At 45.2% G+C, this 26231-nt stretch overlaps 1 protein-coding gene across 2 annotated transcripts in view; it reads left to right on the top strand.

Moving 5' to 3' along the window:
• The first annotated feature begins 7923 nt into the window (after window positions 1-7923).
• Window positions 7924-26231, top strand: part of FOXO3 (forkhead box O3) — a 125154-nt gene continuing 106846 nt past the window's right edge. For both annotated transcript variants that reach the window (XM_064360800.1, XM_012438415.3), the window contains exon 1: window positions 7924-8542. In XM_064360800.1, the coding sequence (XP_064216870.1) occupies window positions 7925-8542 (618 nt within the window). In that variant the 5' untranslated portion in view covers window position 7924. The remainder of the gene's footprint in view (window positions 8543-26231) is intronic.

Below are 26231 nucleotides of genomic sequence, written 5' to 3'. Positions count from 1 at the left end.
AGGTTAATCTCACATTCACCTTTACTTTGGCCCTTTGGACTCCCGGTTTTCTGGGGGAGAGTCTTCTTATTCTCCTGATCTTGGACAAGCCTGAGGATTTATCTTCTGTGTCCCAGATCCTGCACACCTGTCAAAGTAGAAGCTCAAATGTTGTTTGTCAGATTTTCTAGGAGTGTGCCCACTTCCCATCTTACTTTTGTTTTCGGTCTCTGTGAGTTTCTTGCTTTTTTGCCAGTTCAATAAAATCCATTAAAAAATTATTTTTTAAAAATCTTATCCAGCTTTAGTTTTCATTGAGAAGTTTGTTCTGGTTATTTGCTCCATTGTGTTAAATTGAAACACTTTAAAAACAAGATTAGATAATGTATAATCAGTTGCTAAGCAGAGTCGAGGTAAAGTTTCTCCAGTGCTTCTGTTTCCTTTACTTTCTGTTCAGAACAAATCTCCCTCTCAGAATGCAAGACAGTGCCTAGAGTGGAGTAGGGGCAATGGTGTGCTGGCAGACTGGCCCTCTGAAAGAAAAAAAGGAAAGAAAAAAAAAAGAAAGAAAGAAAGCCTTGATGGTTAGCATTTGCCAATTTCTGTCCCATAGTATTCCATTTCAAACTACCAAGGGATGGGCACAGTCATCTCTCCTGAACTGGAGTGGGTCAATTCCACCATGGAGGTAGAAGATACAAATCAGGTGGCTAAGTCACCCAGAGATCAGTGGGGACAGCCTGATGACAAAGAGGTGAACTAACTAGAGCACATCCCAGCTGTTGCCCTGTGGATATAATGTCAGTGTTACCATATCTTCCAATTTCTCAACAAGAGCTAGAAATCCAGATTTTAGGTGAAATCTCTTCCTTTTAAGCATTGGCAACAGACTAAGAAATTTTTTTTAAGAGGTGTAGTTTTTCTCTGTCACCCAAGCTGGAGTGCAGTGGCACAATCATATTTCACTGCCCTGAATTTCTGGGCTCAAGTGATCCTCCCACCTCAGCCTCCCAAGCACCTGGGACAATAGGTGCATGCCACCATACCTAGCTAATTTGTAAAGATTTTAGATATGGGGGTTTTGCTATGTTGCTCAGGCTGGTCTTGAATTCCTGACCTCAAGAGATTAAAAAATTTAAAAACCACCAGAGAGAGCCAAAACTAATCCTATTGGGGCAGATTTGGCCAGATAACCACTAGCTTTAGACAGGCTGGGGAAGTGCCTCAGTTATGTTTGCTTATCTGGTTCCAGCCCCTTTTCTCTAGGCCATAAGGCTCAAATAAAGCCCCTTTTCTTCAGGCCTGTTTTTTTGGAGAGGGAGTGCAGTGTTGGGTAGGAGGAGAATATGCCATGGATTCAGAATCCTCAGTTACAATCATGGGCCTGCCACTCACTGTGTGACCTGAGGCAAATCCTGGTAAAATGAGAGGGATGGTCCCTGCTGGGGTAGGTTGTTCTAGAAATAAACCAAGATGTTTTGTGTATGGAAGCTGCCCTCTCTGTGTAGTCAGTTAATGGCTCTGTCCTCGTTCTAAGCAGGAACCAGAGTCAGAGCTGAAGGCAAACACTGGCGTGTGCAGCGGAGAAATCCTCTATCTCAGGGTTCTCATCCTTCACTGCCTTAGATTCGCCTGGAAAACATTAAAAAAAAAAACAAAAACAATGCCAGACCTTACCCTCAGAAATTCTAATTCAGTTGGTCCAAGGTGGAGCCTGGACATGACTATTTTTAAAGCACCCCCTTCTATTCTAATACTAAATGCTTTAGATTCATAATTTCAATTATTCAAATCCTTCCAACAATCTTAGAAGGTGTTCTCATTTTAAGGATGAGGACCTGAGGCTCCACGGTTAAGTGATATCCCAAGGTCACATGGCTGCTAAATGAGGAAGCAGACTTAACCTCAGAGCCTGAATTCTTAACCCCCATGCCACTTAGCACTATTGTACATATCTCACCTGGTCTTTGTAAGGTCCAAGCACTGCAAATAAAGTGCTTAGTTCAGGACCTGCAACTTATTGACAAATAAAGGTTGGGTAATGACAAATATTACCTCCTATTACCAAAACAGAGAATTCTTCCCAATTTCTCTTCTATCCAATTCCATTTCAGGTAAATATTCACTCTTTTTTAGAACCCCTGCTTTTTTTTTTTTTTTTTTTTAACCCTGATAGCATACATACTTGCCCTCCAAATGTACCACAGACAGTCATTGTTAACAACCTGGGGGATGCTCTGCCAGGTTTGTCATGCCTAAGGAAAGGAGAAGAGAGAGGACAGGAGCTGCAGATACTTGTGGAGAGCATGGTGATGAAACCTGTCTGGAATCATGCCCCAAAGGGCGAGCCACAGCTCACAGCTCTTTGGTACACAGTGTTCAATAAACATGTGCTGCATGGGAGTAGTTTGCTGAGAGGGGAAGCAGAGAAAGGGACTAATGAGGGTGTCAGATATAGACTAGGGAGCGGCTTTAGGCCTGAATATTCAGGGATATTTCTTCTTTCTTTCCAGATGGATCACATATTTGTTAGGAACCTCATCCTACCGGTTTCCTGTCTTCATTGAGATGGACATAGAAGCCAACCCAAGAGGAAAATGCACACTTGCTGAGGGGCAGTAGGCTCAGTTCCTGGAATGTGGGCTCTGGGGTCAGAGGGAGGCTCCAGATGGCCGAGGCACAAGGAGAACTGAGCTAGGACACAGGTACTGAGTGGTGCCCCCTCAGAGGGCAAGGCCTGGCATCTACTACGAATCCCCTAACAACTATGTGATTGAAATGGTGAATTTACCCAGCTTACTTAGGTAAACATCTTAAATTTTGTCCCTCCAGTGACTGGATTTGCAAAATACAGTGAATGATCACCACCTTAAATTATTAATAGAAATAAATAGGGTATAAAATTGGTCAATAAGAGGTGGGAAAAGTTTTGACTAAAAATTCTACCTCGAAGGTAATGTTGGCATGTCCTCTCAATTAACAACCATAACTTATGGTAGGAAGAAATGGAGAAGGAACAAGGAGGCCTACAAGGGGAAGGCAAAGGTCGAGGCAATTTGCGGCTGAAAGAGAACAATCTCTGAGATTCAATCTCTGAGTTCTCAAAGCTTTGCCCATATGCGCGAATTACAAGTGTAAGGTGCACATTACAAAGCTGCAAGTTTATAGTCACTTCCATCTGAAGTTTTTTAATCTTCAATTCATTTGAAACTTATCCAACACTCTACGTATGACCTCTTGTATTTGTCTTCTACTGCTTTTTTTTCCTTTGTGGCGGGGAGCGGAGGACAGGGCCTCACTCTGTCACCCATGTTGGAGTGCAGTGGTACAATCATGGCTCATTGCAGCCTTGACTTCCTGGGATCAAGCGATCCATCCTTACAGCTCGGCTTTCCATAGCTGGGACTTCTTGTATTTTTTGTAGACACCCGGGTTTTGTCATGTTGTCTAGACTGGTCTTGAACTCCTGGGCTCAAGGGATCCTCTTGCCTAGGCCTCCCAAAGTGCTGGGATTACAGGTGTGAGCCACTGCGCCCGGACTTCTACTACTTTTAAACTTGCAATATTTAACTTTCTAACATGTCTTATACCTGCAAGTACGCATGTCTTATACCCCCAAGCAAGCTCTTTGAGGGAAATGGCTTTATCATGTGCCTACCCCCTCTTCCTCACCGTGAAGCTCACAATGCTCTGTTAATCCACTAAATTTTTGACTTTTCAACTCTCTTGGAATGCCCCTGGGATATGCGTTCTGTAAATGGACACTCAACATGTTTATAGTGAAAATCGAATGGCTGAGAGCCCAACCACTGTAAATACATTCTTTCTACTTTTGCAGGTCTGCACTCTAATGACAAGATTGCTTAGATTTAGAGAAGAAAACGTGTGGATTTCTTCTACAGTGTTGTAAGTATTAAAAGCCAGCAACGGAAAATTCTTGTAATTTTATGCTGCATCACGATGCGCGGCCCCGGGTGATCTAGCTCCCAGTCCTTCATGCAAAGCTGAATACCAGCATTTAACCACCACCATACCCAACCTGCACCCCAAGCAGTGACACATGAAGCCGAGTTGTGGTCGTACATCACCGTCCACACTCCCAGTATGTAAACCATGCAAACTCGGAGCTTCTCTGCGGGACAGGCCTACAAGGAGAGGAGAGGTGCCTCAAGAGAAGCAACGCAGTTAAGCAGTCAGGGCCCCCTTCCCCAGACTTCCCCTTCCAAGGACAACCCGAAATAGCAGAAGCGCATTTTTACGTAGGCAGAGCTACATGCCCACGAGACAGGCACGTGTGAACTGGGGGCATTCGGTACAAGGGAGCGAGGACACAGGGCACGTAGGGTGCTGAGGGTCCACCTTGCGGCCAAAGTATGTGTGCCAGTGAGTGTGTGCGCGTGTGAGATCTACTCCAGAACCCGTGGCCGAGGACTGGCGCGGCCTCCTGGGCGAAGTTAAGCAGAAGGCTTTGTTCCCTGAATGAGAATGCGGGAGCCGAGCTGGGCGCAAAGACGGCGGCGGGAAACCGTCGTCTCCGCTGCGGCTCCGGCAGCGCGCGAAACTCTCAATCAGCTTCTCTGGCCCGAGCCGCCGGCTACACCAGCGGTGCGCAGTGGGGACAGCCCGGCTGCCTCGCGAGCAGCGCCCGGAGAGGCCGCGCCGCGGGGCCCGCCGCGTCCCCCAGCCAGCGCGGGCGGCCCCACGCGCCCGCCACTCGGCCTCGCAACTAGCGCCACATTCCATTTAAAAATAACACCCACGTGCACTGGTAAACAAGCGCGCGCGGCTCCCCGGGCCGCGCGCCCGGGCCCAGCGCGTGCGGCGCGCGCCCGCCCTCCTCCCGCACGTGTCTGCCGGCGCCGCTCAGTCCCCGCCCCCTCGGCGGGTCGCGCCCCGCCCCCGAGCCCCCAGCCCCGCCGCTCTGGGCCCTAGAGCCCCCTACCAGCAGGCGCGCCCCGCCGAGTGCGTGGCAACTTTCTGCCCCGAAACCTCCTTGCCGCGGCCGGACCCACCGCCCCAGGTCGGCTCCCTTCCTCCCTTCCTCCCGTCCTCTGTCCTCTCGCATCCCTCCCCCCCCGGAACCCTCCCACCGTCGGCGCGCGAAGGATTGGTTTCTGGTGCGCCCTCTCCCTTTTTCCCTCTTCTCTCCTTCATGCCTTAGAATTTTACTCGATTGTTTATTATTTTCTGGGGGGCGGGGGCGGGGGGCGGAGAGGGGCGTCTGGGGCCTGGAGACTGGTGGCCGCGTCCAGTCAGCGCGCGGCGTGCTTTGACGAGTAAGCGGCGCAGCGAATGGCGACGCGGCGGAGAGCTCCGGGGTCACGCGCGTGTAAAGGCGATGACATCATCTGTTTGTACGCGTCGAACTAGCTTGGTGCAGGGGCGGGGCCGCGCGTCACTTGAGTGACGGGTGCTGCGCAAAGCCCGGAGCCCGGAGGTAGCGGGGCGGGCTGGCTCCTGCGTACGCTGGGCTGGACCTTTGTGTTTGGGGGTCATTACAGAGCCCGCTTCTACACCCTGAGCTATCTCCGGTGACTTAGAACGTTTTTTTTAAAAAAGATATTTATGAACTACAGTGTCCATACTTTTGGTGTGCATGTCGCGTGTACTGCATTCGTAGAGTACAAACAAATGATTTGGGGCACGGATCGTAAAATAAGGACTTGTGCAGATGTTTTTCTAAGCCTAAAGGAATCCGTCTTTTCTGAAAAGTCAAAAATGCACACTTAGCGGTCTTGTCGTCCTTTACAAATTAGACAAATTATTTTTCCCTTCTCAATCTACTCTTGAATGTAGGACGGGGGGGGGGGGGAATTTGCATTTCTTCCGGAGTTAGTTACACCTCTCCCCCGTTTGCTATGAAACCCATGAAAAGTGAAACACGACTGTGGTCCACCGTCTAAGGTGAGAGACTCGGTGTAAACCTTTTGGTGCCTGATCGCATCTGTGAGCACTGGCTTATCGAAGTTGTGCAGGCACCAACATCTTCGCCGTTCAGTATTTCCACGCCGCTGTAACCCTGGCCATCTGCGGTCAGCATCTTATCTCGGGTGTTACCTGGTGTCGGGTTCTAACTGGGAACCGGACACCGTGGTGAGAGCCCAGAGCCCGGCGAGCGGATGCGCAGGCCGGAGACCCGTGGTGCCAGGCTCCCTGCCTGGAGTTGGGAAGGCCAAGCCGCTGCGTTCCTTGGAGCGTCGGGGGCTTCGCGCTCCTGCCGCTCCCTCTTCTCCCTCCTCTCCCCTGTCTTCTTCTTCTCTCGGGCCAGCGCTGCGCTTTGTTGTCGTTGAGGCTCTCGGGAGGGAGGAGCAGCCCAGCGGGGACGACAGCGGGAGCCCGCCGAGTCCCGGCCCTCGGCGCGCGCCTGGACACCCACGCCCGCAGCCCCGCGGATCCGGGCCGCGCAGGCGCGCGCGAGCTCACACACGCGCACTCACGCCCGCCCGCCGCGCGCCTAGCCCGCCGCCCAACCCTCCCCCTGGGCGGGGACCCGCCCGCCGTCAGCTTAGGTTGAGGCGCCCTGCGTGTGTCTATAACTTTGTGCTGCTGCCGCGGCCGCCCTGCTCGTGAAAGGGAGGAGGAGGAATGTGGAAGGCGGCGGCGCGCGAGCTGACAGGCGGTTCCTCGGGCGGGCTGCGGCGACGGCCCGAGCGCTTCTCCTTCGCCGAGGTTGCGCGCCCCCTCCTCGCCGTGCCCCGGGCCCGCGCGGGATCGTGCATCGTCCCGCCGCGTCCCTGAAGGGAAGGAAGCGAGGTAGGCGCCGGAGCCGTGCAGCAGGCGGCCGCCTTCCCGGTGACTCCGGATCTGCTTGCGAGCTGGGCCGGGCGCTTCCCTTTCCCCTCCCCGAGCCGCGGTTTGCGCGCCCCCCGTCTCGCCCGCTAGTGTTTTTAAAGGACTCGAGGGAAGGGGGAAACTGTCAAGATGGCAGCAGCGGGAGCAAGGAGGTGATGAACGTGCTGGTCCGGGTTTTCTGGCAGCCCGGGAGACTTGGCGCTTCCAGACCTGTTGGAAGATTTATGTTCCGACTCGCTCCCTCCCCCGGATCCTGACTGGGAAGGGGGCGGAGGGGACGACGTCCGCGAGAATACCAACCACTCAAAACCCCGAAGTGGCCGTCCCCGCCGGGCTCGACCCTTTGCGAACACCCGCCGGGGTGCTGCTTCCCCTTCTTTCTGTCTTTCCTTTATTTTTTGGAAGTGACAAGGGCCCATTTGCGCCCAGACCCGCGTTCGTCCTCCGGCCCACGGGCGAAGAGGGGAGAGGGAGCTGCCCGCGCAGTCCCCGGGCTCGGGCCACTCTGCTGATTGCTGGGTGACAGGGGGGTCGCGGAGGCGGCAGGGCCGGGAAAGGGGAAAAGAGCCGAAGACCACACAGACTTGAGCGGCGGCACCGCGGGAGGCACTAGAGCGAGCCCAAGCGAAATATAAACAAACGCACGCACGCCCGAGCTCGGGCTCCGACCGCGGCTCGGCTGCGCCAGCACCGGCCGCTGCCCGCTTTAAAGGCGCGGCCGCCCCTCCCCCGGGTGCCCCTCCCCCTTCTCCCCGCCCCTCCGCCTAGCCCGGGAGGGACCTGCGGCTGGGCGGCGGGGGGAGGGGGCTGCCCCGCGCGAGGCCGTCGATTCGCTCGCAGCTCCCCCGCGGCCTGGCCGGGGGGCGGTGTCTGCTGCGCCAGGTTCGCTGGCCGCACGTCTCCAGGTCCGCCTGTTCCTGGTAGGCGGGCGCGGCGCGGCTGGGAGGCGGCAGCGTCGGGCGACGACTCGCCGAGGACGGGGCTCCGGCCGGGGATAACCAACTCTCCTTCTCTCTCATCTCGTGCTTCCCCAGGAGGCGGCGGCGGCGCCCGGGAGCCGGAGCCTTCGCGGCGCCCACGTTCCTCCCCCGCCGCACCCCGCCCCGGCGCGAGAGGAGAGCGCGAGAGCCCCAGCCGCGGGCGGGCGGTGAAGATGGCAGAGGCACCGGTCTCCCCGGCCCCGCTCTCTCCGCTCGAAGTGGAGCTGGACCCGGAGTTCGAGCCCCAGAGCCGGCCGCGTTCCTGTACGTGGCCCCTGCAAAGACCGGAGCTGCAAGCGAGCCCTGCTAAGCCCTCGGGGGAGACGGCCGCCGACTCCATGATCCCCGAGGAGGAGGACGATGAAGACGACGAGGACGGCGGGGTCCGGGCCAGCTCGGCCATGGCGATCGGCGGTGGCGGGAGCGGCACCCTCGGCTCCGGGCTACTCCTCGAGGACTCGGCCCGGCTGCTGGGACCGGGAGGGCAAGACCCCGGGTCTGGACCAGCCCCTGCGGCGGGCGCGCTGAGCGGGGGTACGCAGGCACCGCTGCAGCCTCAGCAGCCGCTACCACCGCCGCAGCCGGGGGCGGCTGGGGGCTCCGGGCAGCCGAGGAAATGCTCGTCGCGGCGGAACGCCTGGGGAAACCTGTCCTACGCGGACCTGATCACCCGCGCCATCGAGAGCTCTCCGGACAAACGGCTCACTCTGTCCCAGATCTACGAGTGGATGGTGCGCTGCGTGCCCTACTTCAAGGATAAGGGCGACAGCAACAGCTCGGCCGGCTGGAAGGTGCGTACCCACCCCTGGCTGGCAGCTGGACCCGCCGGGCCTCTTGCGCAGCGCGAGACATGCCTTGGATTTGTCGGAGCGCCCCTGCGGGCTCCAGGGCAAGCGGGGTTGGCAGGGGGAGCCTCTGCTGTGAGGTTTTGGGGGTTCTCTTTTACCCCCGGAGTAAGGGCACTTGGGGACGGCCTCGGATGGGGGAAAGAGGTTCCCCACAAGCCTAGGGCATGGCCAGGTGAGGAGAAGGGGGCAGGGGATGGCGGCGAGGGAAGGGCGAACGGACAGGAGTACGTTTGCTGGATTCTCAGGACAGCGTCTAGGACGTAGGTCCGCAGCCACTTTGGAGTAGAGTTTACCTTGGTGGGGGTCTGTTTCGGGCACTGTGGGTGGAGTGAAGGATGTGGGGGAGTGTTTTGTATGCAATGTCCGGAGGAGGGGTTGGATGTGTGGTTTTTAGTCTGTTACAGGAATATATTGTGTCGTCACTAGCTGAATGAGAACCCTCGGGGTCCAAGTTTCAGCTTGCGGGTGTTAACTCCCACAGGCTCATCGATCCCATTAGAAAAAGAAGTGGTTGCAAACCTCTTCCTGGACGGCTTCCTTTCCTTGCCTGCATTGACACCTTTTCTTCTCAGAGATATCACTCCAGTAAACCTGCTCCTGGCTAGCTTCTGAAATGTTCTGGGGCCTCGAACCGCCTGGCCTGGCCACCTCAATCCAGAGTGGCCGCATCCGCTGCACCCGGAGAGGCCTGAACTCCGGCACTGTTGGAGGGAAGGGCTTGGGTGTAGGGGACTAGGGGCCTTTGCCTCATTTACTCTGGCGGTTGGAGGTTTGGGGGCTGGGCTGGACCGTTAATGGCTTCTACCTGTAAATGAACCCGAAGAGAGACTCTCCACCGTTCCTTTTCATTCTCTTGGGGCACGGGACACGTGGTAGGGAGAGAGGTGTGGAAAGGCCTATGATGTAATGACTTCCTGCAGTTGGGTATCCAAAGAGATTTAACTCCTCTGCCCCTGCTGGGCTGCTGATATCCAGCTGCTTTGCTCTTCCTAGGCACCTCCCTTGCCCCTTCTCCCAAGATAGTAATGTGTCAGTCAGTACCAGGCCAAAGAGTCCTGTGCAATTGGAGATACACATCTCTTATCAGCTGCTCCTATTTGCAATTTAGCTTAGTTTTTCTTTCTTTTTTTTTTTTAGTGAAAAAAGTAGTTGCTTCCTCCTTTCCTTCCTTCATTGTCATTGGGGAGCCCTCTGTCTTCCTGGGTTTCAGGAGGTATAAAAATAAGAACAGTTTAATCTTAGTGGAGAATTGAATTAAAGCACTGGAGAGGAGGCTGTATATGAAAAAGCTGAAGAACTTAATGTAGAGAATGTTTTATTTTGCTTTTCGAAAGCCCTTGCAAAGTTAAATACGGCTTGTATCAGATCGGCTTTATTTAGATACTTTAAAAGCAAAACGTGTGCTTTGATATTAATCCACAAATCTGTCTCATTTCTTTTAACAAATGCTAACATTATGAGTCTTATATTTGGTCTAATTTTATTATAAAAGAATGCCACTTCTATGCTATGAGAGTTCTTTACAGAAAGGGTGAAAGTTAGACAATTCCATTTGAAAAGAGCACTAGTGCAGTATCTTTTAAAACTGAGTTGCCAAGTGGATAGGGAGGCTTAATCTCAGTGTATAGCATCAGGAAGGGGGTGAGTGGACAGGATCTGAGGACATGAATTTGGGGGTTTGAAATCGTTTTTAGATTTCTCACACTTGAAATGTAGTCTTGCATGTTTGAATTTGGTGTAGAGAATATGTTAGTGAAAAGTTAGCTAACTTTTACTTAATATAGGAAGGGGTTTTCACCTTTGCTATGATTTTTAAGATTACAAAAATAATTTCACAAATAATATTTGTTGTTATTGTATTTATGCTTAAAGATAAGTTGAGTGAATTTTATTTTATGGGGGAAGATTTACATGAGAAAATGGTGTAACCAAAAGTAGCCACAAATTGAGATTGGGCTAGTTATATTTTCATATAGTGTGTAGTACTTGCAAACAGATTTTGGGCTTAGTCATAAACTTTATGGTTTCATGTCATGACCATTTTTTTGTCTCATGGTTTCTTTTACCCCTCTCTGCTATCTCATCCTTCTTCAACTAAAATCTTATAAAATGCTGTAAATAGAAATTATCAAGGCTTAATATGTTTAATACAGGCACACATTTTATGATTCTTTTTACCTTAACATTTTTTTTTTTTTTTACCAATTCCATTTCTAAGTGTCACATGGCAACTAATCCTTGAAGACTAAAGGGATATAATTTTGTTAGGGTTTTTATAAGATGACCTTCATCAAAAGAAGTGGCCATGCAGGAACTTTCAAATCTTTGATGAGGGAGAAGGCCCTTTGAAATTGGGGCTGGTTTTATATTCTGATTACGACTAATAGGCAACCTTTTTTTTTGTGCTTGTGGTTTAGTGGGAGTGGAACAAGAGGGAAAAGGGAGAGGTCAGGGGCTAATTGTGACCCATTTTCATGCATCCAAGTTTAGGAGTTGATTCTTGTCATGATTAGTCATTTTGGAAGCATACATGTGCATTTAAACCACATTACTTTCATTCTGAGTAATGTATGAGAATTTTTAACTTCCAAAATGTCTAGAATTCAGGTTAACATCTCTTAGACATGTGTGCATAAAGGGCATGGTATGCAGAGTCCAGGCCTTAACTTTTTTTGAGGCTATTCGGGCCATTGCATTATGAGACCTTGTAACCAAATATCACCCTAACATCATAAAATGAAAGAATTAGAAAAGAGGGTTTGGAGATCAGAATCTAAACCAGTGGTTCTCGGCCCTGGTTGCATGTTTGAATTACCTTGGAACTTCTGAAAAGTATAAATACCCAGAGAATTTGACTGAATTTGGCTTGTGTGCAGCTTAGTATTGATTTTTTTTTTTTTTTAAGTTTCTTAGGTATTTAAGTATTCCAACATATAACCAGGATGAAGTTTTCTGATCTGGTTCAACCCTCTTATTTTATTGGTGAAAAACCTGGTTTTTGGAGAAGTTAATGACTTTCTTAAGATCACACAACTAGTTAGTAGAGAGGTGATTAGTAGCCACAGTTCTAGAGGTTTTTGTTCTCCATTTTATTCTTTAAATTGATCTTTTTTTAAAGGTCATTTTTTAGGTAATAGAGAGTCTTACATAAGTAGAGAGATTGCTTTCCTGAAAGGTGTATTTGCTTCTGAGTCTAAAAACATCTTATTATTTCAACATCAAAAAGATGGACAAATGTAGATGGAGGCTGGGTGAGTGTATCATGTTTGTATAGCTGTCTGTGCCTGTCAGTAGGGTTACTTAGGAACTATGAAGTGATAAAAGAGGCAAGAAATACAGCATTTTAACAAAAGGAGGAAGCTTTTGGTTACTTAAATTTGTCAGATGCATACTGTGTCAGGGAGAAGGATGATGGCTATCTCACAGGTTCCCTTACCTCAGGCATTAAAGTAGAAATGAATAATCAGATGTGGTTAAGAGGGGAAAAGGTTACATTTCCTTTAATTCAGATTAAGCTTGCACTGTACCCATGATTGAACAAGTGAGTTCTCTCAGTTCCTCTTGTCTTGGGGAGACCTCTGAGGACTCCAGGGTTTACCTTGAAGGCCTGTCTCTCTGTCACTTACTTCCTTATACACCCCACACACTTGCTTTTCCCATGGGTCAGGGCATAATCAAATAAGCCATACTGGAGTTTCTGTAGTGGTTCTTATAGTTTCACAAATGTGAGGGATACAGTGTTAAGATTTCTGCTGCTGATCCTCCAGAGGATAATTCTTCAAGAGTCTTAGTCTTCTTTCATGTAAGAATGTGTACTGTTATGGCTTCTTGCCGAGGTAAAAAGATGAGGACTGACCTGTCACATAATGCTTATTTATGTCCTCACTGTTTCTGTTCTTTAGATTAATACATCCAGTTCCTTTTCAACATACTGTATTAGGAAAATGTTATTTTAACTGCAACTCTTTTAAATTTTTTCTAAATTTCAAAATGACTAAGTCATAATAATTTCATGTTGGCTTATAATTTTGACCTCAGTCACCTTTTGGAGCAACTCACCAAAAGGCCAGTTACGGTCGTGTGTGAAGAATCTGTCTGCTTGGCCCATGTTGCCAGAATGTTGTTTTGTAATTTCCTTTGGCAATAGTGTCTTCGTCAGTGATTCTCAACTAATATACTTCCTCTTTCTACAGCCCCAGTACACTAGAGGGACTGTTTTTCCTCTTTCTCAAAGCTGTGTCATTGACCTCTGAAGTGAAGAAATTGGCCCTTTTTGACTTTGATCTGTGAGTCCCATGTAACAGAGATACTTTAAAAAAGAAGCTAAGTGTGTGTTTTGATATGTTTATCTCCTTCTTAGAAAATGAAATGAAACTACAGCAGACTTATTTTTAGGAGATTTTAGGAGGGTTCTATTTTAAGAAAATGATACCATACAAGAACATCTTGTAGTTAAAGTTTTTAGTACTCTGTTGTGATTCTTACTTAAAACCTGCAAGATATTTTTATTTGGAAAATTAATGAAGAGGCCTTGTCTCACTAAGAAGTCATTTAATTTGGTCTCGCAAAAGTTTACCATCATTGAAAGATCATCATAGAAAATGCAAAGATAAGGCTGTTTAGGTTGGAGCCCAGGTGTTTGAGACCAGCCTGGACACATAGCAAAACCCCGTCTTAATTTTTTTTTTTTTAAAGACTGTTTAGGCCTGTACATGCTGGTGGGTTGATCCGCTTACCCGTAGCTGGGGCATCACATTTCAGATTCCCAGAGCTAAAGAGAATATGGAATTAATTTTGTTTGTATACCCACTTATTTTGCCTATGGGGACAGACTTGACCCTATTCTCAACTCCTCATTTCTCTCCTTTTCCTGCATCACAAATTGAGGGGGCCTGAAGAGCCACTTCACCTTTTTGGTGCTATAAAAAGAGCTGGGGATCATAAATACAAAGATGGGTTGATATCAGTGGGTGTTAGAGCTGGTATACAGTAAGTGAATAAAAGAGAAAAACCCTTTTTACCCATTTGCATCACATCCTGTTTCATGTATTCAACAAATGTTTATCAAAGACATGCTGCTTGCAGAGCATTCTGTCAGGACCTAGGGATATAGTGGTAGCACAAGGCAGATAAAGTTCCAGTTCACTCACGGGAGTTCCTATTTTGATCAAGGAGACGGAGAATAAGCTATAGCATGTCAGTGCTTTGTGAACTTGTCATTGCTGCCTATTCACATCGCCTTTTTTTACATCTGTATTTCTGCTTTCTCTAGTACTTCAACTCTGCTAAGAAGTTGCTGGCAAATGGCAAATTTGATGTCGGGCATGGCTTGGAGTTGGCCTTTAACTCTCTGCAGATCGTTTTGAGCTTTCTTTGGAGATGCAAAGCCACTGTACCATGGCTCCTGTGGATTGGGTCTATTTGGGAAAAGCCTTGGTTTTCCAGGCTCCACCTGGATTAGATAGAGCACATCTTTGGCCCTGGACTGATGTGGGATCGCCAGTTTTGTCTCCCAGGGCCTGATGTAGATCTGGCCTTCCTCTGGAATGGATATGGAGTCTTGATGCCACTGACTCATCTGTATTAGTTGTTGCCTAAAACTCAGAACTAAAAGGGATCTTAAAGATCATCTAACTACTTTATTTTGCAGGTTAGGAACATGTGAGTGACTGGTTCAGGGTTCCACAGCTAGCAGGGGAGTTATGGGTGTGTCTAACTGGTGCAGTGACTCATGCCTATAATTTTAACACTTTGGGAGGCCAAGGCAGGAGGATTTCTTGAGGCCAGGAGTTTGAGACTAGCCTGGGCAACAAAGTGAGACCTTGTCACTACCAAAAAAATATATATATATACACACACACACACACATATATATAATATATGTTATATAAAATATTGTATATTTATATATTATATAAAAATATATATATTATATATTATATATATACACACACATATATATTAGGCCCAGTGCGATGGCTCACACCTGTAATCCTAGCACTTTGGGAGGCTGAGGCTAGTAGATCACCTGAGGTCAGGAATTTGAGACCAGCCTGACCAACATGATGAAACCCTGTCTCTACTAAATACAAAAAATTAGATCCAAGATGGCTGATGATTAGCAGCTCGGGCACGTACCTCCCAGTGAAAGCGCAAAGAACGAGAGGACGCCACACTTTCAGACGAATATTTGTTGCTCACGGACCAGGAGATTCCCAGTGGAGGAGCCCCACGGGTCGCCAGGGCGACTCTTGTGGCCGGCGTGGTGGTTTTGCTGGTGCCTTAGCACGCCAGTTCTTGGTGCAGAGTCCGGAGATACCCGGGCAGAAAAGCACCATCAATCTTAACACCACTGTTTTGGCCGGCTCAGTGGATTGCTCAGATCTCGGCGCAGGGAATCAACAAGTTGGACGTCAGAGACCCAGTTAGAAAGCCGGTAATTATAAAGACGACAGACGGACAAATATATAATGAAGGGAAGAAACCAGCGTAAAAAGGTAGAGAATACTCAAAATCAGAATGCCTCTCCCTCTACAGGGGATTGCAATTCCTCATCAGTAATGGAACAAGGCTTAATAGATTACACGTGTGTTCCAATAACAGAAGCAGGTTTCAAAACGTGGGTGATAAGAAACTTCTGTGAATTAAAAGAACTTGTTCTAACCCAATGCAAAGAAACTAAGAACCTTGAAAAAAGGTTTGACGAACTGTTAACGAGAATGGACAATTTAGAGAAGAATATAAGTGAATTGATGGAGCTGAAAAACACAACACGAGAACTTCGCGAAGCATGCACAAGTTTAAACAGTCGAATTGATCAAGCAGAAGGAAGGATATCAGAAGTCGAGGACCAGCTCAGTGAAATGAAACGAGAAGACGAGAATGCAGAAAAAAGGATGAAAAGGAATGAGCAAAGTCTCCAGGAAATATGGGACTATGTGAAAAGACCTAATCTACGTTTGATAGGTGTACCTGAATGTGATGAAGAGAATGAATCCAAGTTGGAAAATACTCTTCAGGATATCATGCAGGAAAATTTTCCCAACCTGGCAAGGCAGGGTAATATTCAACTCCAGGTAATACAGAGAACAGCACAAAGATACTCTTCAAGAAGACCAACCCCAAGGCACATAATCGCCAGATTTATTAGGGTTGAAATGAAGGAGAAAATACTAAGGGCAGCCAGAGAGAAAGGTCAGGTTACCCATAAAGGGAAACCTATCAGACTTACAGCAGATCTCTCAGCAGAAACCTTACAAGCCAGAAAAGAGTGGGGACCAATATTTAACATCCTTAAAGAAAAGAACTTTCAACCCAGAATTTCCTATCCAGCCAAACTAAACTTTATGAGCGAAGGAAAAATTAAATCTTTTGCGAACAAACAAGTACTTAGAGAGTTCACCACCACCAGGCCTGCTTTACAAGAGCTTCTGAAAGAAGCACTATACATATAAAGGAACAACCAATATCAGCCTTTCCAAAAATATATCAAAAAGCAAAGAACCTTAACACAATAAAAAATTTACATCAACTAATGGGCAAAACAGCCAGCTAGCATCAAACGCCGGTATTAAACCTATATATATTCTAATTGGATAAAAAGCCAAAACCCATCGGTATGCTGCATCCGGGCCCATCTTACATGCAACAATACACAAAGACTCAGAGAGAAGGAGGAAGATTTACCAATCAAACAGAGAGTAAAAATAAACTAATAAACAAAAAACAGGAGATGCAATTCTCGCCTCTGATAAAGTAGACTTTAAAGCAACAAAGAGCAAAAGAGGCGAGGAATGACATTACATAATGGCAAAAGGATCAATGTAACAAGAAGAGCTAACAATTCTATAGATCAACGAGATAGAAAATTAACAAGGATATTCAGAACTTGAACTCAGACCCGGAACAAGTAAACTTAATAAACATTTATAGAACTCTCCACTTCAAATACACAAAACATACATTACCACCTCACACCTATTCCAAAGGTGACTATATAATTGGAAGTAAATCACTCCTCAGTAATCGCATAGCATTTCATAGGTTTAAATTAAATATTGGTTGGCTGTTTGTTTGTTATCTTCTTCCCTTATTCCTTCCTGACTACATCATTAAGTATAATTATCAGTATAAAAGAGCTTTTCAATACCCATTACTAAATTGCATTCTAGCCTGGGCAAGAAAGCAATACTCCCATTCTCTCTCCCTCTTTCTTTTCCTTCTCCCTCCTCCCCATTCTCTCTCTGTCTTTCTCTTCCTTTTTCCTCCTTCCTATTCTCTCTCAAAAAAAAAAAAAAAAAAAAAAAAAAAAAATTAGCTGGGCATGGTGGCACGTGCCTGTAATCCCAGCTACTCGGGAGGCTAAGGCAGGAGAATTGGCTTGAACCCAGGAGGTGGAGGTTGCAGTGATCCGAGACTGCGCCATTGCACTCCAACCTGGGCAACCAGAGCGAAACTCCGTCTCAAAAAAAAAAAAATTAGCTTGGTTGTGGGGATGCCTGCCTGTTGTCCCAGCTAATTGAGAGGCTGAGGCAGGAGAATCCCTTAATCACAGGAGTTTGAGATTGCAGTGAGCATGACTGCACCACTGCACTCCAGCCTGGGTGACAGAGTGAGACCTTCTCTCTTTAAAAAAAAAAAAAAGAGTATGTCAGTACCACTGTACTACAGTGTCTGCTGCCTACCATTGTGGTTTCACCGCTGTTCATGTCAGTGTTGTTTGCCTCAAGTTCTGCAAGCTCTTACTTCACTTGCTGTCTTCTGCTTCTCCTCCCCTCTTCTAGGCTGCCACACACTGGAGTCACTATGGTTCTCTTTTTGTGTTCTCCATCAGCACTCTCAATTTACCTTGCTAAAAATGCCTTTTCTCTCGACACCACTTACCCTGCCCACCCCATGACTCCTACCTGTTTATTGTGTCATTTTCCTGCGACTCTCGAGTATTTTTAAGCACAACGTAAGAGGCTTGAAATTAGGGAATGTGTCTGCCAGGCAAGTGAATGTTTCTAATATTTGGAGTTACTTTTTGGATTATATAATCAGCCCATATGGATAGCCTTAGTTTTGGGGCTGTGACTCTGAAAGGGGCTGATGTGGCTCAGGAATGAGCTGGTGTGGCCCAGGGATGAGCTGGTGTCATGGGTGAAGTCTTTTGGGTATTTGCAGCTCTGAAGGTGGCATCAGCCTTAGACCTCCTAGCATCGATGTTGATGTGATGTGGAGTAAATGTGAGATGATGCTGTGCTATCTGGGGTTTCTTGCAGTGCCTTGTTACCCAATGCATAAGTCGCTGAAAACTCCGTAAGTGTTCATCACTACCTGCCGCAGAAACTGAAGGAAGAGTGATCTTGGGATGACCTTGCATTAAGAGAAAAATGAAATAAAGTTTGCCCTCTGTATGTATACCCCACCATATGCAACATCAACATGTGCTGTCCAGAAAGTCATCATAGAATTGTTTTGCCTAAAGTTTATTTTACCCACTTTTAGGAAAAAAGCTGTTATGTAAAACCTTAGTTGTTTGTAATGTTCTTCATTTTGTGGAAGAAGTCCCAAATGTACTTCAAGTTTTCTGTCCTTGGATTGGGAAATAGAAGTTGTGTATGAAAGGAAAGGAGAGAGCAGGCAGTCTTTGAGATGAACTATTTCAGGACCAGTCTGCAGCTCTTCCAAGTTAAGCATTCTGAATAGGTGGTTAGGCTGGTGATTATGATAGAAGACCCCAGTTCTGACTGCATCATTGTCCAGACAGACTCAGTATCTTTCACCATTTTATTCTTGACCAAACGACATTCATTTCCCAGTGTCTCAGTCTCCCCTAAAGGAAAAAGAACCACAATAGCAGGCATCCATAGAGTGCTGTGATGTATCACTCTTGGTAAAATGGAAGTGTGTGATTGGAGTGTGTTTCAAGCCAGGCTTTTCTATAGTTCGCTTGTTCTGCTTTTCCCTCCTGATTTTTTGAGGTTTTAATCTTGAGACATTTTCTCTTCAGTGCTTCAGTTATTACTATGGAATAACATAGTAAGTGAAGAGGACTAACTTCTCTGCTGGACTGTGGTTCTTCTAGTAATTCTGCTACTCCTGGGTCATTGCCTGAGGTGAGGAAGCCAGGTTATCTTCTGGAGGCTCATCACACCTTGGTGTCCAGATGTGCCCTGGGACTGCAGTGGAGAGGTGAGCACAGAGTAAGGAAAACATGTGGCACATGTGTAAGGAGCAAGGCTGGAGCAGGAAGTAAACTTTCCCCAAAACAGACAAACAGCATACATTAGCTTCATTCTGGAGTGAACCCGTAGTAAATCCAAGAGAGATGTGTTGGGCAGTTTTCAGTATGTGTTAGGGTATTCCTTTGAAGACCATTACGGGGTAGGGGGCAGGTAGAAGAATCCACATCATATTTTCCCTTGTGTATTTTTATTTTAAATTTTTAAATTTTTTATTTGAGACAAGGCCTCACTCTGTCACCCAGGCTGGAGTGCAGTGGCACAATCATAGCTCTCTACAGCTTCAAACTCCTGACTCACTCTGTAGAGAGCTATGATCTTTCTGCCTCAGCCACCCCAGTAGCTGGGACTACTAATGAGCGCCGCTAATTTTGTGATTTTTTTTTTAGAGATGTGAGGTCTCACTTTGTTGCCCAGGCTGATCTCAAACTCCTGGGCTCAAGCGGTCCTCCTCCTTTGGCTTTCCAAAGTGCTGGGATTACAGATGTAAGCCACTACACCCAGGCTTTCTTATATTTTAAATGTCTAGTGAAGTTAATAAAGTTAGCCTTGGAAGCTATTGAGAGTTTATTTTAAATTCAGAGCCAGCAGAGGGAGTACACAAGTCTTAAAGCTGATCTCAAGTATTTTTTTTCTCCACTCAGTTAAAATAATACCTTGATTTTTTTTAAAAAAAAGAACTCTGAATAGTGTTTCCATGTAAGTTTATTGTCATTATCAGAAAAGGATAATTTGGGAGAGGGTGTGTGGAGATTAAAAACTTAAAGCAAGTGTTTTAAAGGAAACCTTGGTCTTCTAAGACCCATGGTTTTCTTCCCATTCCTAGATCATTAAATGAGAGTGCTTTTAGCTGAAAAGTATCCTCCCCTGCCTTTCATCTTTTTGCTTCTCAATTCTTGATACCATATGTTCATTTATACCTACAACCAAATTTTTACGGAGAAGTCAAGTGTCTGGATCAGTGGGATGTTCTGTGTTTTAGTGCTATTTTGATTGAGACTTTTGATATTTTCCAAAGCTTCATAGTTCCTCATGGGTGAGAGAAATGTATGTGTGTACATTTCTCTCGGGTAAGAGAGAAAGGTAAGGTAAAAGTAAGAACAATATTATTTCCAACTCAAAAATGAGTAGTCATGGATCTACAGGAGACTACCATAACTTTGAACTTCTTGTAATTCTATAATGCTATAATTTGTCCCCTCCCTCCACTATGCCCAGATTTTGGTGGTGGGGGTTTATTTTTTACATGGAAGTTGGAGTGGGTTGAATAGTGTTTCTCTGAAATTGATGTCTTCCTGGAACTTCAGAGTGGTGACCTTATTGGGAGATAGGATCTTTCCAGAAGTAAAGTGAAGTCATATTGGCTTAGGGCAGGTCCTAAATCCAATGACTGGTGTGTATAAGAAAAGGAGAAAATACACAGAGACCCAAATAAGGCCGTGGGAAGTTGGAGACAAAGATTAGAGTGATGCAGTTATAAGCCAAAGAACACCAAGGATTGCCAGAAGCTGCCAGGAGCTGGAAGGGGCAAGAAAATATCCTCTGTTAGAGCCTTCTCAGGGAGGATGACTTTGCCAACACCTTGATTTTGGACTTCTAGCCTCTAGAACTGAGAGAGAGTGAATTTTTGTTGTTTTAAGTCCTTAAATTTGTGGTAATTTGTTATGGTAGTCCTAAGAAACTAACCTAACAGCCTAGGGATAGAAGAGTGGGAATGGCAGAGTTGCAGATGGAGAAGAATAAAAAGACTTTATTTAGATTCAGATTAAAGTGTTAATAATCATTCATAGGCTACTTTCTTGTCAATTACATTTCTTCTTTTTTAATCCTGCAGTGAGGACAGAGGGAGGCTGAATTTTCCTTGATTTCCCAGTTAGAGCTACTAGAACATGTCCCTCTCTCGCATTTTGGATAAGGTGTGTCCTTCCCCCTAGTCCCCTCCTTACTGAATTTTTTTTTCTGCCTATTTTGTGAACTGATGGTATGGCTGTGCTTGTTGATTGTGGACTTGAGGTTTACAGTAAGTCCATGAAGTCTGGCTGAGGGCTTTGGTCTAGTAGAGTCAGTCTTTGAGGGAAGGAGAGGGGAAGGAGAAACCAAGTGGGAGAATAGTGTGGAAGAAGCAGCCTCCTTTTGGCCATGTCAAGGCTTGAGCAGATGGAGGCATACCATGTTCACTGCCATCAGCGATGGTAGTAAGGCTAATCCAGATCTCTCTGGAATCCCCTCAGTGTGTCCTATGCTTGGTTCAAACCTTGCAAAGTCTCACATGCTTGGTGCTTCAGGCTCACTTCCCCTCTGTTTTATTTTTACATCTGAAAAACCAGCTCTTCTGATGAAGCACATAACATAGAGTGGTTGTCCTCATAGAAGCAGCAGCAGTAGCAGTAGTTATCTGGTAGGTACCCAGTAGGTGTTTGGCTTGAAATGTTCAGACATTTAAGAATCAGTTACAGGCCAGGCGCAGTGGCTCACGCCTATAATCCCAGCACTTTGGGAGGCCAAGGTGGGTGGATCACGAGGTCAAGAGATCGAGACCATCCTGGTCAACATGGTGAAACCCCATCTCTACTAAAAATACAAAAATTAGCTGGGCATGGTGGCACAGCCTGTAGTCCCAGCTACTCGGGAGGCTGAGGTAGGAGAATTGCTTGAACCCAGGAGGCGGAGGTTGCAGTGAGCCGAGATTGCACCATTACACTCCAGCCTGGGTAACGAGCGAAACTCTGTCTCAAAAAAAAAGAAAAAAAAAAGAATCAGTTACATCTGTTTGTTTTCGTATTTTAAACTCGGATTTTTGGAGAGGGGTGTCAGGGTTAGGTTAGAGATACAGTTTGGTTTTTATGATAAAAAGGAGTCTACACAAAATGTTTTCTGGCTTATTTATAATAATAGTGACAATAATAATAGCTATGATTTATTGAGCCCTTACTATGTGCCAGTTGCTTAACTAGGTTTTTTTACGTTTAATACTGATCCTGTAGTTTAAAGACAAGGAAATGGTTCATGAAGGTTAAAGTAACTTGCTTGGGATCCAAACCCAGGGCTCTCTGACTTGGAAGCTTCTGACTTCCCTAGTATGCTTTCCTGTCTTTTGGAGTGTATGTGGGACTTTGGGTGGGGTACCAAAAGAAATTAAAGAGCTGTCCTTTAAAAAGGACATTCTTCATCTCTGTCCCCAGGGATCCCCACCTTAATCCTTTTGAGTTCGTCTTGAATGATCATCTTCAGAGTCGTGCTGACTCTCAGTAACAGCATCTCTCTGTGTGCTAGTGGGAAGTGAACTTGGCTCCATGATTTAGGCTCCTTTCCTTGATTTTTGTATGAGGTAAATAACTTTTAAGAATTAGCATGTACCTGGGTCTTTAATGGGAGAGTAGGAATAGCTTGAGAATTCTGTCAGAAACTTGTTGGTTTGGTGAGTCTCCATTTCTCTTCAGTCACTATCAGGTGTGACCATGGTTTACTATGGGTCAGATGCACAGTGTACTATTTATAATAATAGAGTGACGCATGGTAGGTAGAAATCTTTTGGGATGGGCCCTTATCGCAGAAGTTTCTATGTTGGGACAGTAGGATATCTGTGCTTTTATAGGCTTCAAGCAGATAGATGAATGCAGACAGCAACATCAAGAAAAGCAGATTTTAGGAAAAAAACACATTTACAAGGAGTTATTGGCAGAAGTTTTGCTGCTGAATCAGAACTCATAATTAATGATATTAAAAATATCGTGTGAGGTGGTCGTCTCTTTGCAATGCAGTTACTAACAGGTTTAAAGGCAGGCTGCCAAGACAGAAACAAAATGTTGCATAATGCAAGTTGCTGGCCAGGTTAGTGTTTATCTCTATTGAAGAGCCTACTGCTTTTGTCTTCAAGGTAAAAATATGTATGAGTAAGTCCTAAGATGGTGGTTTTAATTGGCCACAGGAAGGCAGTACCTATGTGCCCCAAGATAACATGTAGCTAACAGAATGCTAATATTTCCATACTGTTCTGTGTATGTTGGAAAAAAATTACAGAACTCTCAGTTTCATAGTAAAGATGGGTAAGTAGTGTCTGGATAATGTCCAGAGGATAAACTGAAACTCTGCGATAAACGTGAGCAGGCAGAACGGTGCTACCTGATAACCGAGTATAACAGCATGCAGGGGAGGATGATGCGGCTGGAGGCTGCTGCAGTAGAAGGTGGCAGTGCCACGGTGGACTTCTAAAGGGACAACTCTGGGTACAAACCTGAAGTTTAAGGAGGACATAAAATTATATACATTTGAGCTTGTCTCCTTGAAAACTGGTTCTCTCTTTTTACTGCATTAAAAAAATCAGGTGGATAGTTGAGTCATTAATTCAGGTAATTCACATCACAAAACTGCTTTTTTCCTGAAGTGTCCTAATCATTGATTTTTAAAAATGATATTTCTTTGATCATAAATTATCTGCATTATTGCTTTGGTTCCATAGTTCATATTAAGCTTGGGCTGAATGATGTTTAAAGCCTCCTGCTCACCTTCCTCCTGTTTCTTCCTATTTTATTTTACTTAATACCTTAAAAAAAGATGTAGATTAATTTTCTTCTGATACTGTGATGGTTTCATAGCTTAAGAAACACTTTCTCTAGATCTCTTTCGTTTGAACTTTTCCTGTTGATAAATCACTGGAAAAAAAGATCTACCGAATTTAAAAGCATTGTGATGGGTCTTCCAGAGTTTTTATCTTACACGTAGCTACTCTAGGACTTCCCATCAACATTTATTTCCAAACCAAGGACTTGTTAATCTCATCCTTCATATTTTTGCATCTGAGTCCAAATTGGGTACGGGTTTTTGTTGTCTTTGTTTTTGCAGTAGAAAAACTTCAGTTGGTAGGATGAGAAGGGACATATCTTACTTTCAGTACAGTCCCATTAACAGCATTAATGTGACATGTACGAATATACTTATGCAGATTGAGGCCCACAGACTAATAACATTTTGAGCAAGATAATTTTAAGTAAAAATTGAACCTCTGACCCTGCTCCTTTTTAATTTTCTTTAATAATGATCAGTTTTAAATTTCTTTAATAATGATCAGTTAGATGCATCATTTATGTAACCCTGAGAAGCCTGGAATTGACTTATGAAAATGTCGTAGGCCTGATTAAAGTTATCTTCGAGCTGATACCGGTGTAAGCATGTTTGCTTTAGAACACATAGACTCTTAAGCTCCTAATAGATAATTTCCTAGGTGAGCTAGTATACTGTTTCTTGAAATTAGTGGCCTAAATCAGCCCTTCTATCTCCAAGCCTGTCTAATAAAGATAAGTTTACAGCCTTCTTTTTGAATAGATGCATGTCCTCTGCTGAACTGAATTATCTAAATCAGTCCTGTTTAGTCTCCTCCCCTTCCAAGAAAGATCCTTGTTTCAGACTGAAAGACTAGGTGATTTGGGCCATATTTTAGGTTTTGTCATTTGTTACGGTCAAGTTCAAGTTCAGCATTTGACTGTGGACATCATTTAGTAGATGTTCCTTGGGAAGAGGCTTATTGGGAAGAGAAGTTTATTCCAATAGTCCATAAAATCAGTGAATGCTTCAAGTTAATTTATTAGCAGCCAGTACTGAATAAGCAAGGTACCATGTGTTAAATAAGAAAGGTAACAGGTGGTGCTAGTTAAAAGTCTTTTGTCTTTTAAGTTGGCTTTAAAATCAATTGTTTACCAGATGAATGTTTCATTCAAAAATTACAATTCTTGTTTTTAAGATGCAGTTTTATCCACATCTACGTTTTTTCATCCACCAAAAAAAAATTTAAATGGATGAATCTGTTTAGCTTTTAATGCAGTGGAAATACATCTGGATTTTTATCTCTGGGCTCCCAGTGTTTGCCCTATTGATGTGAGCAGAGATGATTTTCACCTGACATCTTTGTTGCCTGCCTGGAGAGTCCCTGCTCTTTCCATTGACTGAGTTCTTCTAACTAGTTTCTTTTGTGTTCATTGTTGTGCCTTAAACAGGATCATAAAGCTTTCAAAAAATTTTTTTTTCAGCTTGTTACCTCATGTGTCTGTGCTGGTCAAGAAGGAAGAGAAGAAAATACCAAGGTTTTATCATTTGCATCACATGTTTTTACAGCTTTGAAAACCTATTTGTCAGTGAGGTTACTGGGAGGATGATTTCAGCTACTGAGTGCTCTGAGAGTTACTTCTTTAATCTCTTCCCTCCCCATTTAAAAAACAGTTATTTTTGCTGGGGGAGAAATTATATATATATATATATATATATATATATTTTTTTTTTTTGGTATATGATTTCAAAGTTGAACCTATAGTTGATTTGTGAAAAATTAAAAGTTCTTTGCCTCAGGTTCTCAGTAACTTCTAAAAAAAACAGTATACCTTGTTAAGAGGATTTGCTGGTATGTTCTTTGGACCATTATCAAGTCTGGTACATGAGGGTACTTCCTTGGTCATCTAGCTATTTCTGATTTTTGAACCTGAGACAGCCAACATTGGGTTGATCCCTAGATCAACCTCGCGAATCTAACAGATTAATCTCACTTTCACTTGTCCTGGTCATTCCTGGCTGCTGTCCCATTCTGTTCTTTTCCTTTTATATCTACTACACATTGTCTAAAGAGGGCTTATTCTCCTTGTCTTTCCTATCCACCGGTCACCTTTCTCCTACATCAGTGGTTTTTAACCCTGGCTGCATTTTAGAATCACCTGAAGAGCTTTCAAAACCACCAGTGTCTAGGTACCGTCCTAAGGCAGTTAGGTCAGAATCTCTAGGTATGAGGACTGGGCATCTGTATTTTTTAAGCTTCCCAGGTGGTGATAATGTATAGCCAGAATTGAGTACCACTATCTTAGAGAAATTAGATTTTGGCTGTGGAAGTTATCGGCTATTTTGGTAATGACTTTTAGACCTGTTTCAGCCCTCTACTCCATAGGAAGCTCCACATGACAAGGAATGCTATAAAGTTGGAATTAAAGAGGAAGGCTGGCTTCTAAGGACAAGAGCATTATTATCACTTAACAAACTGTGTTTAACCTGCGGGCTCCTCCTCCTTTTTAGTATAAGTGCTTGTGACGTCTTTAGTTTCCAACTCCTACTCATTTTTTAGTCTCTGCTGAACCTTAGTTAACTTATTCTGAAGTTTTCAGGAATTTTAAAGAAGAGATGGTGCTGTTTTAAGTCATTGCTTAAGACTTAAAAACTGAGGTGCATAAACTTAGTATTCTTTTGTGCAACCTAATCTGATATACCAGCAGGTTCCACCATATCTGATGTTTTAAAGTAATGGTTCTCCAAGTGATTCCCTAGCATGGCAGTGTCAACATCACCTAGGAACTTTCTGGGAATGAAGATTCTCAGGCTCACCCCACACAGACTAAATCAGAAACTAACAAGCTCTCCAGGCGATTAGAGGT

The sequence above is a fragment of the Aotus nancymaae genome, unplaced genomic scaffold (assembly GCF_030222135.1).
Source record: "Aotus nancymaae isolate 86718 unplaced genomic scaffold, 86718_ANA_hifiasm-v0.15.2.pri h1tg000040l, whole genome shotgun sequence".
Classification (NCBI taxonomy): domain Eukaryota; kingdom Metazoa; phylum Chordata; class Mammalia; order Primates; family Aotidae; genus Aotus; species Aotus nancymaae.
This window is presented reverse-complemented; position numbering and strand designations above follow the sequence as displayed.